General features: G+C 40.9%; 1 protein-coding gene across 1 annotated transcript in view; it reads left to right on the top strand.

Annotated features, from left to right (window-relative positions):
* Nucleotides 1-10,064, top strand: part of mllt1a (MLLT1 super elongation complex subunit a) — a 25,074-nt gene extending 15,010 nt beyond the window's left edge. Inside the window, exons 8-13 of the mRNA XM_017420528.3 lie at nucleotides 227-317; nucleotides 531-642; nucleotides 727-826; nucleotides 1,435-1,500; nucleotides 2,773-2,844; nucleotides 3,975-10,064. Coding sequence (XP_017276017.1) covers nucleotides 227-317; nucleotides 531-642; nucleotides 727-826; nucleotides 1,435-1,500; nucleotides 2,773-2,844; nucleotides 3,975-4,103 — 570 coding nt within the window. The 3' untranslated portion in view covers nucleotides 4,104-10,064. The remainder of the gene's footprint in view (nucleotides 1-226; nucleotides 318-530; nucleotides 643-726; nucleotides 827-1,434; nucleotides 1,501-2,772; nucleotides 2,845-3,974) is intronic.
* The last annotated feature ends 670 nt before the right edge of the window (nucleotides 10,065-10,734 follow it).

The following is a 10,734-nucleotide window of genomic DNA, read 5'->3' as shown; positions in this document are numbered from 1 at the left end:
CTTACATCACATCTCAGCTTTAAAAGCTCAACTCCACACTCTCTATTTCTGAATTGAGAAAGCTCCTCGGATGAGAAGCGAAACGTCTTCAGCTACAGAATAGAAGTCCAGTTGTTTTTGTTTTTTAACTTTTTTTGAATTTACCATGGCCTGGATGACTGAGAATCTACACCAGCATGTTATTTAATTTGCTTTTTAAACTTTTAATTTTCTTCTCGACTTACAGCAGTCGGCTCCCTCCACTGTTTCCAACTCCAGCTCCAGTTCTGACTCCACTTCAGACTCTGACTTTGAGCCGGGACAGAAACAAGGACAGGGTACGGTTCTTTTTGCTCTATAATAACTTAAAACAGCCCCCCTCCATGTTTAGATAGAGCTCATTTCACTGCTGAGAAGCCCTGGATTGTAAAGAACTGGCACTGAAAGTTTTGGGTCGTTTAGGTTTGAGAATATTCTAAATATTTTTTTTCAGGAGATGCAAATTATTTCTCTGAGAAATCCGTGTTTGTGACACTGTGCTCCTCCCTCAGGGCCCCTGCGATCGATGGTGGAAGAGATTCAGTCCGAAGAGTCAGACGATGATGACAGCAGCTCTGAAGAAGAGACGCCCATCAAGACCAACCCGCCCAACCGCGATTCTCGGTCAGTTTCAACTTAAACCAAACCAGACGTTCTGTCAGTCAGTCTGTGTGAATGACCTCTGACCTCACCTTGTGCCCCTGCCAGACTCAGCCTGGACAGCGAGAGTGACAGCAGTGATGGCTCACACCGCCCCAGTCGAGACCCCGCGCCTCCCCCACAAAAACACAGCTCCTCCAACAACAAAGTGAGTCACACGCTCGACCCACTTCCTTCTCTGCTTTTCACTGAATGGAGATTTGAGGAGTTTGACTGAAAAGTCAAATATTGAATGAGTCAGACTCGGTGCCGTTTAATTACTTCTGGTACAAACTAAAATTGCTGGAATGTATGAATCATTTTTGTGAAGCTTTTTTATTTTTCCCCCATTTGAGTTGAATCAGAAAGCTGTGCATTAAAAAAAAAAACTGACAAAACTTAAGCAACATTTCAAAGAAGAGTGACGAAAAAGTCGTTGCAGTGATCGAAGAGGCTGATAAGATGACTTCCAGTTGTTGCTGCAAAATGTGGTTCGGCATTCTGAATGTATCGTGGCGTGACCTTTATCACACCCTGCTTGAGCGTTTTTGCTCAATTTTTGTGAAATGATTTGTTCCACAACGTATCGTCATGTTTATTTGAGCTCATTTTAAAACCGGTTTCCAGGCACAGTTCTTTGTTTTTACCTTGATTGTTCATATCAGCTGTAATAACTGTCCTTTGTGTCTCAGATAATATGTTGGACTGGGTGTTTTGTTTGTTTTACTCCCTTTTTTTCTTCTTCTTCTCCTTTTTTTTCTGATTTTTGTGCTGCAGGTTGTCCGAAAGAGTCCAGATTCGTCTTTTCGCTCAGAAAAGGTGATGAAGAAGGGATACGACAAGGTAGGAAGGGTAAATCAAACTTTTTTTTTTATGCTTTAACTCTAGTGCTGCAAGAATAAATTGCTTCCTTTTGTTACAAGATGGTTGATCTAATAATAAAGACGAACTTTACATTAAAACATTCTCACATTAATATGAATTCTTGAGTAAAACCTGCAACTAAGAACTGCACCGTTTGGTTTTCTGTTATTTTAAAAGACATCAAAATGAATTTTGTACTCAATAATTCCTGGTACCTTTCATACCTGACATCCTAACCTGTCAAAAAGAACAAGCTCCTGATGGCATCAGATCAAAGTAGAATTATAAATATTACATATATTAATTTAGTAAATTTATCGGTTTTAGATAAAAGGTTGAGCCAAAGTGTTTCCCCCTCTAAGTTGATGGGTGTACTGTCTCCAGATTTAGTTGCAGACATTTGGAATCAACATGAATTTATCCTCTAAAATTATTATTTAAAGTCCCCACTTGTGATAAGTTGCATCATTTATCGCCCTGTCTTCTCTTACTGGTGCTCTGCACAGACATGTTGTAACAAACCAACTTGTGTGGTTTATCGTTTGTTGTCCTGACTGTATAACGGCATGAATTAGTTCGCTGATTTGCTAAAATAAACAACTGATAACTTATTAAAATTATTGGCAGAATAAAGTTGGAGCAGGAGAAGTGGTTAGTAGGTCTGGTCTAACCCTGTAATAAAAGTTAAAAGAAAATATTTAAAATAATTTTTGTATTTATTTATTATGCATCTCGTCGACCCACAGGTAACCCACCTTTCACCTTGACTCCACCTGAGATTTGGGCCTTTTCTGGCCCAGATTCATTGTATTTGTTGGGTTAAACACCCCCAACCCAGAGGAGGTCCTGATCAAGGCCCGCTTATAAAGCCCCGGATGTTGTTGTGGTTCTGACAGCATGACACAGATTAAAAGGGGCTCAAAGCTAAATCGAAGTCAAACAGTCCTGGATGTGTCTAAAAGCAGGAAATCATGACCCCCTCAGGTAAGCCTGGGGGTCCTACCTGAGGTCTGCTGAAGGTTGTTCCTCAGTAAGTTATTATTTCAGGAAAATGAGAGGATCTTTGCTTTTGTCTTCATCCTTCGACCCCCAGATACAAACGCTTCTCCAGAGATTCAGGTCCCAGTTATGGATCATAAGACAACCAGAGCGATCACAAGAGGAAAACAATTCTTCCACTGCATGTTCAGTTTTTTAAATTGTATTCAGAAAGTGTTTACTCACCTGGTCCGTCTCCTGTAAACCCTGCAGGCCTACACGGAGGAGCTGGTGGACCTCCACCGCAGACTGATGGCTTTAAGGGAGCGCAATGTCCTCCAGCAGGTCAGATTACTTTTTATTTGAAATGATTTTAAATATTTACTTCATGGGAAGGTGTTTGTTTTATTAGTGTGAGCTTAGTAGAGAAATAGATTACATGATTCTGGTTTCTAACCTGCTTTATCCAGTTTAAGTTGATTATGAAAACAATAATTGACAGATTTGTAATAATGTTTCATGTTTTTAAGTTCAAAATGTGATGACGTGTTCACGATAAAACATTTACAAGAAGACTGATGGACTTGACAACTTTAAGTGGAATTGATTGATTATTGTATTAACTGGATTTAATTGGGCTGTATTTGATTTGAATCTCACTGTGTTGAACTGAGTTATGATTAGAACAAATTTAAAGCAAAATAAAAACAACAAGATTTACCAAAGGGCTTTACGAGTGAGCTAAAAGCTAATGAAAACCATCAATAAATACAATAAAATGAAACATAAATACAATAAAAGACGCTAAAAGAAGCTAAGACAGGCAAAGACCACAACATTGTCATGTTTGAAGTGACTAAATTGGATGTAATTCGGTTTGATTTGGACTGTTTGGTTGGTTGTAAAGCGCCCTGGATTGACTTTTGTTGTGAGCTGGCACCATGTAGATAAATTAAGACAAATTGAAGCAGCAGCTGGTGCTAAAAAGATGAACTGTAGCTGTATTTTTATTTGGTAGCATCTTCAAATCAAATCCAACTTTATTTATGAAGCACCGGTCATACAGCGGCGTGCCACGCAAAGGTGCTTTACAGCAAATAAAACACGAACAGAAAAGAAACGGACAAGAACGACATACCAGATCATTTAAAACGCCAATATGTTTTAAAAAGATTCAACAACGATGGCTGTAACATGAAGGAAGGGAGGAAAACAAAATGCGTGGGTCCTGAAAGCTAAAGATTAATAAAACAGAACAAAAGATGGAGGTTAAAATGACAAAGTTGTTTAGCTAAAAATAATATAAAAGTAATTAAGACTTGAGTAAAATGAGTAATTAAAATAAATTGTTTTTAGTCTCAGATGTTATTTTTAAACAGCTTCCCAGTATTTAGATAGAAAGTCTTGAGTAAAAATAAGGAAAGAAACCAGAGATTTAAGCTTCAGGTTTTCATATTCCTTGTTTTTTCCTCTAGATTGTCAACCTGATTGAGGAGACGGGCCACTTCAACGTAACAAACACCACCTTTGACTTTGACCTCTTTTCACTGGACGAGTCCACTGTCCGCAAACTACAGAGCTACCTGGAGGCGACGGCCACGTGACAGGAAGTGGAGGCCGGCGCGTCGATGTCGGCGGCGGAGGTAGCCTCGTCGCTGCCTCTGCTGCTCGAGGAAGAGGCGAGCGGCCGCGTCTGCCGCAGCTTTTTCACAAGCCTGACTGAAGCATCGAACAACTACCACGCAAACAGAAACACGATCGCAAGCACACAACGCCGCCTTCACGTGACACTGGGGAGGAAACCGGAGGAGGAGGAGGTGTGTGAGGAAACACTGGAGTATCTGAACTCCTCCTAGTCAGGATTTTTCACTACGCGTCTCTCGTTTTGAGTCTGTGGAATTCGCCCCCGCTCCCTCCACCCCCACCCCCTTCGCCTTCCTGCACTTACATTGCTCCGGCCTTTGCAAACCTAATACTTCCCCTCCTCCTCCTCCTCCTCTTCTTCACATGCACACTCCTAACTTGGCAGAACAACACTCCGGTTCTCTCCCACCCCCCGTCCTGTTGTCAGCTGGACCTCATTTCTCTCCCCAACGTACTCCTTAGCTGTGTGTGTGTGTGAGCTGTCTGTGCATATGTGTGTGTGTGTGTGTGAGAGTGCCGCTGAGGTTTAAGAAGAGATGTTGTCTTTGTGGTCACTGATGTCTTTTTGTTTATGAAACTTGAGCACAAACAGCCGGTTCCGTTCCTCCCACCAACACACGCCAACAAACACACATTTAGGTGCCACTTTCCTCTCGCGACCCCACAGCACACGTTCCACATTAATAGTTGGCACGTTTCCGCTGAAAAACTGCTTATAACACACTTGGTTATGCTTGCAAGCTAATATACATTGTTTAAAAACAAGACGTGCTTCTGAGCGGTGCGTTAAACACCTTTTTGTCAGATTTTTAACACATCTCACTTAGTTGCTCTTCAGCTCCTGTTTTGTGGTTGCCTGACAGACTGTTTGCCTCTCTGTAAAAAGGCTGCAGGATTCCCTTGAACTTGTTCTCTATTAAGTTAATTAAAAGCCAGAAAGTCTGACTCGGACAGACCTGAGGACTCGGTCCAGCAGAGTGTCCTCGAAGCCTGTAAAGTAAAACGGCTGAAGCTACCTGGACGGTGTAGCTCGTACTGAAATAGTGCCTGTTGTGAATCTAAAAAGTCCAGGTGTTTTGTTGTTAGACATCGACAGCTTTTCAGACATCATTCTGAACAATATCTGGAGCAACATGTGACACACAAGCTCCTCTTGTAGCCACGTTAGTCTGGGTTGCAGCTTTTATTAGAACGACAATAAAAACCAAAAACATCACAGATTATGTTTTTTAAAGGAAGCAGACAAGTACTTCCAGTGTGTTATAAGCCTTTTAAACCTCTCTTTGGTGCCTGTAAGTGCTGCGGGGGGGTTAAAGTGAAGCCCCGATAACAGATTTTGCGTCTTCACACACAAACACGGCGTGTGTTCTGCGAGGCTTGCCTGTCTGAACGTTTGAAGACACGTTCTGTTGAGTTTCTCCGCTTTCTCCCACTGAAAGCTGAGCCTTGACCTCCTACCAACAGCTTTCCCCTCCCCTGCCATGAAAGGCCCCTCGCTCCCTCCTCCTCCTCCTCCTCTTCCTCCTCTCCTGTTCCTTGTATTTGCGTGTATGAAAGGGCTCGACTGCTCGCGGCCAGAGCACTGGAGGGTCGCTCCTGAATTGCCTTCTAGGTGGTGGGTCGGGCCGGGTGTGAGGGGCGAATTTAAAAAAAAAAAAAAAAAAAAGCCGTGAAAAAGTAGCCATACTTGTTTCCCAGGATCCAAAAATAAGAGTATGATTGGTGGGGGGGGCCACACTTTTTTACATTTTATTTTTCTACAAGTGCTTTTTGTGTATCGATTCCCAGACAAGATAACCTGTGAGCTTTGAATGTATATTGCTTTTACTTTTCTACGGCTAGCAACAGCCCCAATCTAGTGCCTTTTTCCTGCACCTCGCAGCATAAAGGGGGGGGGGGGGTTATGTGCTCTGTTAGTCGTGCTCACACAGATTAAAGACCACCCCCCCTACAATACCCCTCCTGGGGATACAAGTGTTAATTGGGATGCCTGAATATCCAGTATTGTCTTAATAGCTTCCATTCCCGCTTCTCCTTTCCAGTGTCTTTGTAGGCTGTTCTCCTTTTATCAATAATATCTCCGTTCACGAAGCCTCCTAGATAATAGATCTTCTTTAATTGTGGTAATTTTTTCTGTTCCTGCTCTCTGAGATTAGGTTTAGAGTTAGGAAAGCGTCAGATGACTGTGGTAGTTTCTCACTTTAATTAGCTCTCCTAAGAGCTGTGTCAGTCGTGTTTTTGTGTTTTTTGTGAGAGTGTTTTTGTTAAAAGAAAAAAAAGAAAAGAAGAGAAGAAGAAGAAAGATTTAGGCTCCCTCTTTGAGTATTTGGACTAATGATGGAGCGTTCGATCCCAAGATGCCAGGCACTTACACAGCAACAATAATGAACACGCAAGCAGAAAACGAGGCAAAGTAAATCACTTTTTTTTATTTTTCACTCCTCTCTCTCACTGAAATGTTTCACTGAGGCCTGAGTCAAGAAGCCAGATTGTTGGATTAGATGTATAATTTGGAGCGACAGATTATTTTAATCAATCAGCAGATCAGGGAGTGTACAGTTTGTATAACACTGATTTCATTTCTTTGTTTTAATTTCATCAGACAACTAGGTGGCAAAACCAGCAATCCCTTCGTATTTTACTTTGTTTTATATTTCATGCCTTAGTTAGAGGCAGCAGTAGATTATGGCCTAAGTGATGATAGATTAAAAGAGTGCTAATTCTGAGTTTCTTCATAATTATATAAAACGACTTCGAGCATCTAGTCTGGTAGCGTTTCTGTAATCTTTCTGACACTGAAAACATCCTTGTTTCCTGATCTGCATTGAGCATAAATATGATGGTAAATGGGCAAAATACTCCAACTGTAATTGCAGTAGTTCATCGTCCTGCCTTGTAGTTAGTAGTTTTTTGCAACATAAACAGTTACACTGAAAATAAATATCTGTAATTCATGCAGCATTTACTGCATCAGCTCAGAGGAACACAACTTGGTCAAAACTATCTTTAAAATAAAAGTAAAGCTGCACATTATGTCGAAAATGTATTGAAGGCACGATATCAGTGTGCACAGTGTCGACGTGCAAAACATTTAAAATCTGGTGATCAGATGGAGCGTAAATGCCTGCAGAGAGCTGGGAACAGCAGTGACAGAACGAGGCTTTAGTGCAACAGATATCCTTATCAATATTTAACACTAATATCACGTTTTCCTGTAATTGTGCAGCCCTAAATAAAAGTGACAATCATTAGTTTAAAAATGCATTACAAGTAATTACTAACAAGCTGAATCTTAGAGGCTAACTAATAATCAAACAGTTGAGGCATTTGAAGCTTTGGTCAATAAATAAAAGCTAATATTAGCTTGGTTTTAATGTGAGGAACTGATACTTTAGTGACAGATTATTGGATGCCCAGAAAAATGCTGTGAACCTGCCAGCTGTTTAATGGAGTAATGATCAATAAGTCAAATTAATGTTGTCAGACTACTGTATACAAACATACTTGTTAGCTTTTTGCAGCAGAACCGTTCTGTAGAAATGAGCGAAGAAGCACAAGTTTCTTAACTTTATCCTCACTTGAATCCTCATAAACCAAATCTTAAGCTGTAGCATTCTTTTAGTGTTTGATTATTTCATTATTATTGTTTATTTGAATGTTTTTATATTAGCTATATATATATATTTTAGTGGGTTATATATAATAAGTTTGCTGCTGCACTGAGAAAATCTACTCAAGTTTTTCATCAGATCTACACTGTAGTGGGTTAAAATAACCAGAAATCAGTTTTGTGAGGCTAGTTTACCAGTTTCCAGTTATTCTGAAATCATAAGATCCCCACAGAGGACCTGGCTTCGTGACTCAGGCCTTTCATGTGTTCGTTCTCGAGGCTCTTTAAGGCTTTTTACACACCGACCCACTGTGGGACAGTCCATCAGTGAGATATCCCCTCGCCTCCTCATCCTCCTGCAGACTGTTTTTTTTTTTGTTTTTTTTTTAATCCTGACGCTTTGATAGCTTTAATACTTCCCGCCCTCATTTTCTGTGGCCTGCCTGGCTCGGTGACACTCCTTTTACTGTAAATGCCGTCTGAGCTCGGAAAAATCACTCTCAGAATAAAAACAACAAAAAAAAAAATAAAAAGGAAAAACCTTGGATCCACGCCGCCTTACGTACCCTGCAGTAACCTCCCTCCTGCCCTCCTCTCTGCTCCTCCTCGGCGCCACCTTCGTTTCCTCAGAGGAGCTCCAGCTGCTGAGAATGAACTCCGTGCGATTGTCCGTGACATAGGAGAGAAGTGATGAAGAACAACTTTCCTTTTCTGTCCTCTTTTTCTGTGCACCGATGTGGGAACTTTTAAGTCCTAGTTCATGAACTCTGACCTTTGACCAGGCACTTATTCAGTTTCTTACGGTGGTGGTGTCAAGGGGGAGTCCGGCGGGGAAGCCCCCCCCGTCTACTCACAGTCAACGTTTTATTTATGGACCTCTGCACTTTTGGCTGTGATGACTTCAGTACTTAAGTAGTTACCTAAACTGTATTTTTAAGGATTTTATACAATATTTACATGCAATACAATATAAATTGAGTTGTTTTTCTTTGCCAACGTTTTTTTGTTTTTATTTAATTGTCATTGTTTTGGCATGTGATGTCATCATTCACAAACCAACATGCCCGTTGAGTCTGTTTCTGGCATGAGATGTTGTTACAGGGACTGTTCCCTGTATGTTTTTTCTGTTTGTTAATGATTCTGATAACAGCTGAACACCAAGAAGCAGGTGTAGGAAAATGGTCGATGCTTGAGCTGAACTTTCTTGTCACCCTCTTTGCTTTGAGTACAAAGAACTGGACCAGAGGGAGAGGACCCGAGGCGTTTACGCTTCAGTTTCTGGAAATAGAGAAAAAGAGAAAAGAAAAAAAAAAACTATTTATTTCCGGTATCATATCTGGTTTTGATTTTGTCTTCATTCATAGGAGTCTGTACCCAAACAGAACGTGTTTTTGTCGTTTTTCTTGTGTTGGAGGTAACTTGATTCTGAAGAAACACGTCATAAACAGAGTTGCAAAGTGAGGGAATCTGTTCTGGAAATACAAGTACCATTCTTCTCTTTCTTGACTGACAAAATTCATTATTTTTTCATTTGTAAAACAACGAATCACTCAGAAAACACGCTGTAAGTAAACTACATCTCCCAAAGGGCATTGCTAACAAGAACCAGTAAAGATACGTGTTAAGACATCTCAGTTTAGTTTGAGTTCAGTGCATTGTTGCTCCAAACACTTTAATTTGCTACCATTCTTATTTGCATGCATTCTGGTGACTTTCTCTCCAATTGAGCTGGGAATTATGGGTACTGTAGTGTTTAGACGTGACGTTATTGCTCATTGAAGGAAGATGGTGAACAAAACTTTTACTTTGCAACTCTGTGAGGTGAGCTGCAACAGTGGAGCATTTCAGCTGAGAATAATTAAAATTTAATCTGTGTATGATGCAGCTGAAGTAGATCATCTACTGTGTGGGTCTTTGGCGGACAAAGACGAGAGCAAACGGTTTCTTACAAACATGTGGACAGGGGGGGTGGGGGACAGTGTTTCTTGTGTCACTTGGGTCACGATGTGTCTGCGCAAAGGGGACAGCGTTGCCTGTATTTATAAAGGTTTTATTTTTTAATCTTTTGAACAGTGGAGGGGGTTCCATGTATGAGGTTGAAGCACTGACGTGCAGAACAAATGAACTGGATGGCAGGAGAACAATTTGGTGGTATTTTTAAAAAGAAGAAAGAAAAAAAAACACAAAACTTGGCATTGCGATGCCACCATGTGGCCATATGATGCAAGTTGTTAACAAGGATGAAACATGTTATTTTAATGTTATTTTTTATTTTGAAATCATATTATTAATAAAGTCATTAAGAACTGTTGTTCCCCTGTGTGTCCAGTCATTTACCGCTGCGTGACCCGGGCGGTGGAGGGTTCATGGAAAGTTCACGCCGTGGTCAGCGCAGTCTGCCGGGGTTAAAAGGACAAGCAGCAGGTTGGACAATAACGCCACCATAGACTGGGATGCTTATTGGAGAAGGCTGATCAATAAATTCGTCTCGGCTCTGCTCTAAGAGGGGAAACCTAACTGGAGTCATTAGTGGAAAACGCTCTGACGTGCCACTGCTGAAAAATAATACAATTAAAGTCATCTGAAGACCATTCAGCTGATCCATCAGCACTGATTGGGCTTGGTTTGCTGAGCAGATGTCAGAGGTATTGGCTTCTCGAGTCAAAAAGCCTCCAATGAAAGCTCAGAATAACCTCTGTTATCGAGATTTTTCTGTCCTGAGAAATCAATCAGACTTCATTTAGATTAGAGGTGTCAAACTCTGGGCCTCAAGGCTCCACTGTCCTGGAGGTTTTACATTTTTCTGCTTCAACTCACCTGATTCAAATGGTTTAATTACCTCCTCACCAAATCAGCAAGTTCTCCAGAACCACGTCCACAAGTCACTCATTTACACCAGGTGTTTTAAAGCAAGAACGCATCTAAAACATGCAGGAGAGTGGAGTTTGACGCATGTAATTTAAATGGCTTCTGTTTTTTTT

Source organism: Kryptolebias marmoratus, linkage group LG24 (genome assembly GCF_001649575.2).
Source record: "Kryptolebias marmoratus isolate JLee-2015 linkage group LG24, ASM164957v2, whole genome shotgun sequence".
Taxonomy (NCBI): domain Eukaryota; kingdom Metazoa; phylum Chordata; class Actinopteri; order Cyprinodontiformes; family Rivulidae; genus Kryptolebias; species Kryptolebias marmoratus.
The sequence above is the reverse complement of the archived record's forward strand: the minus strand, read 5'-3'. Positions and strand labels throughout refer to the sequence as shown.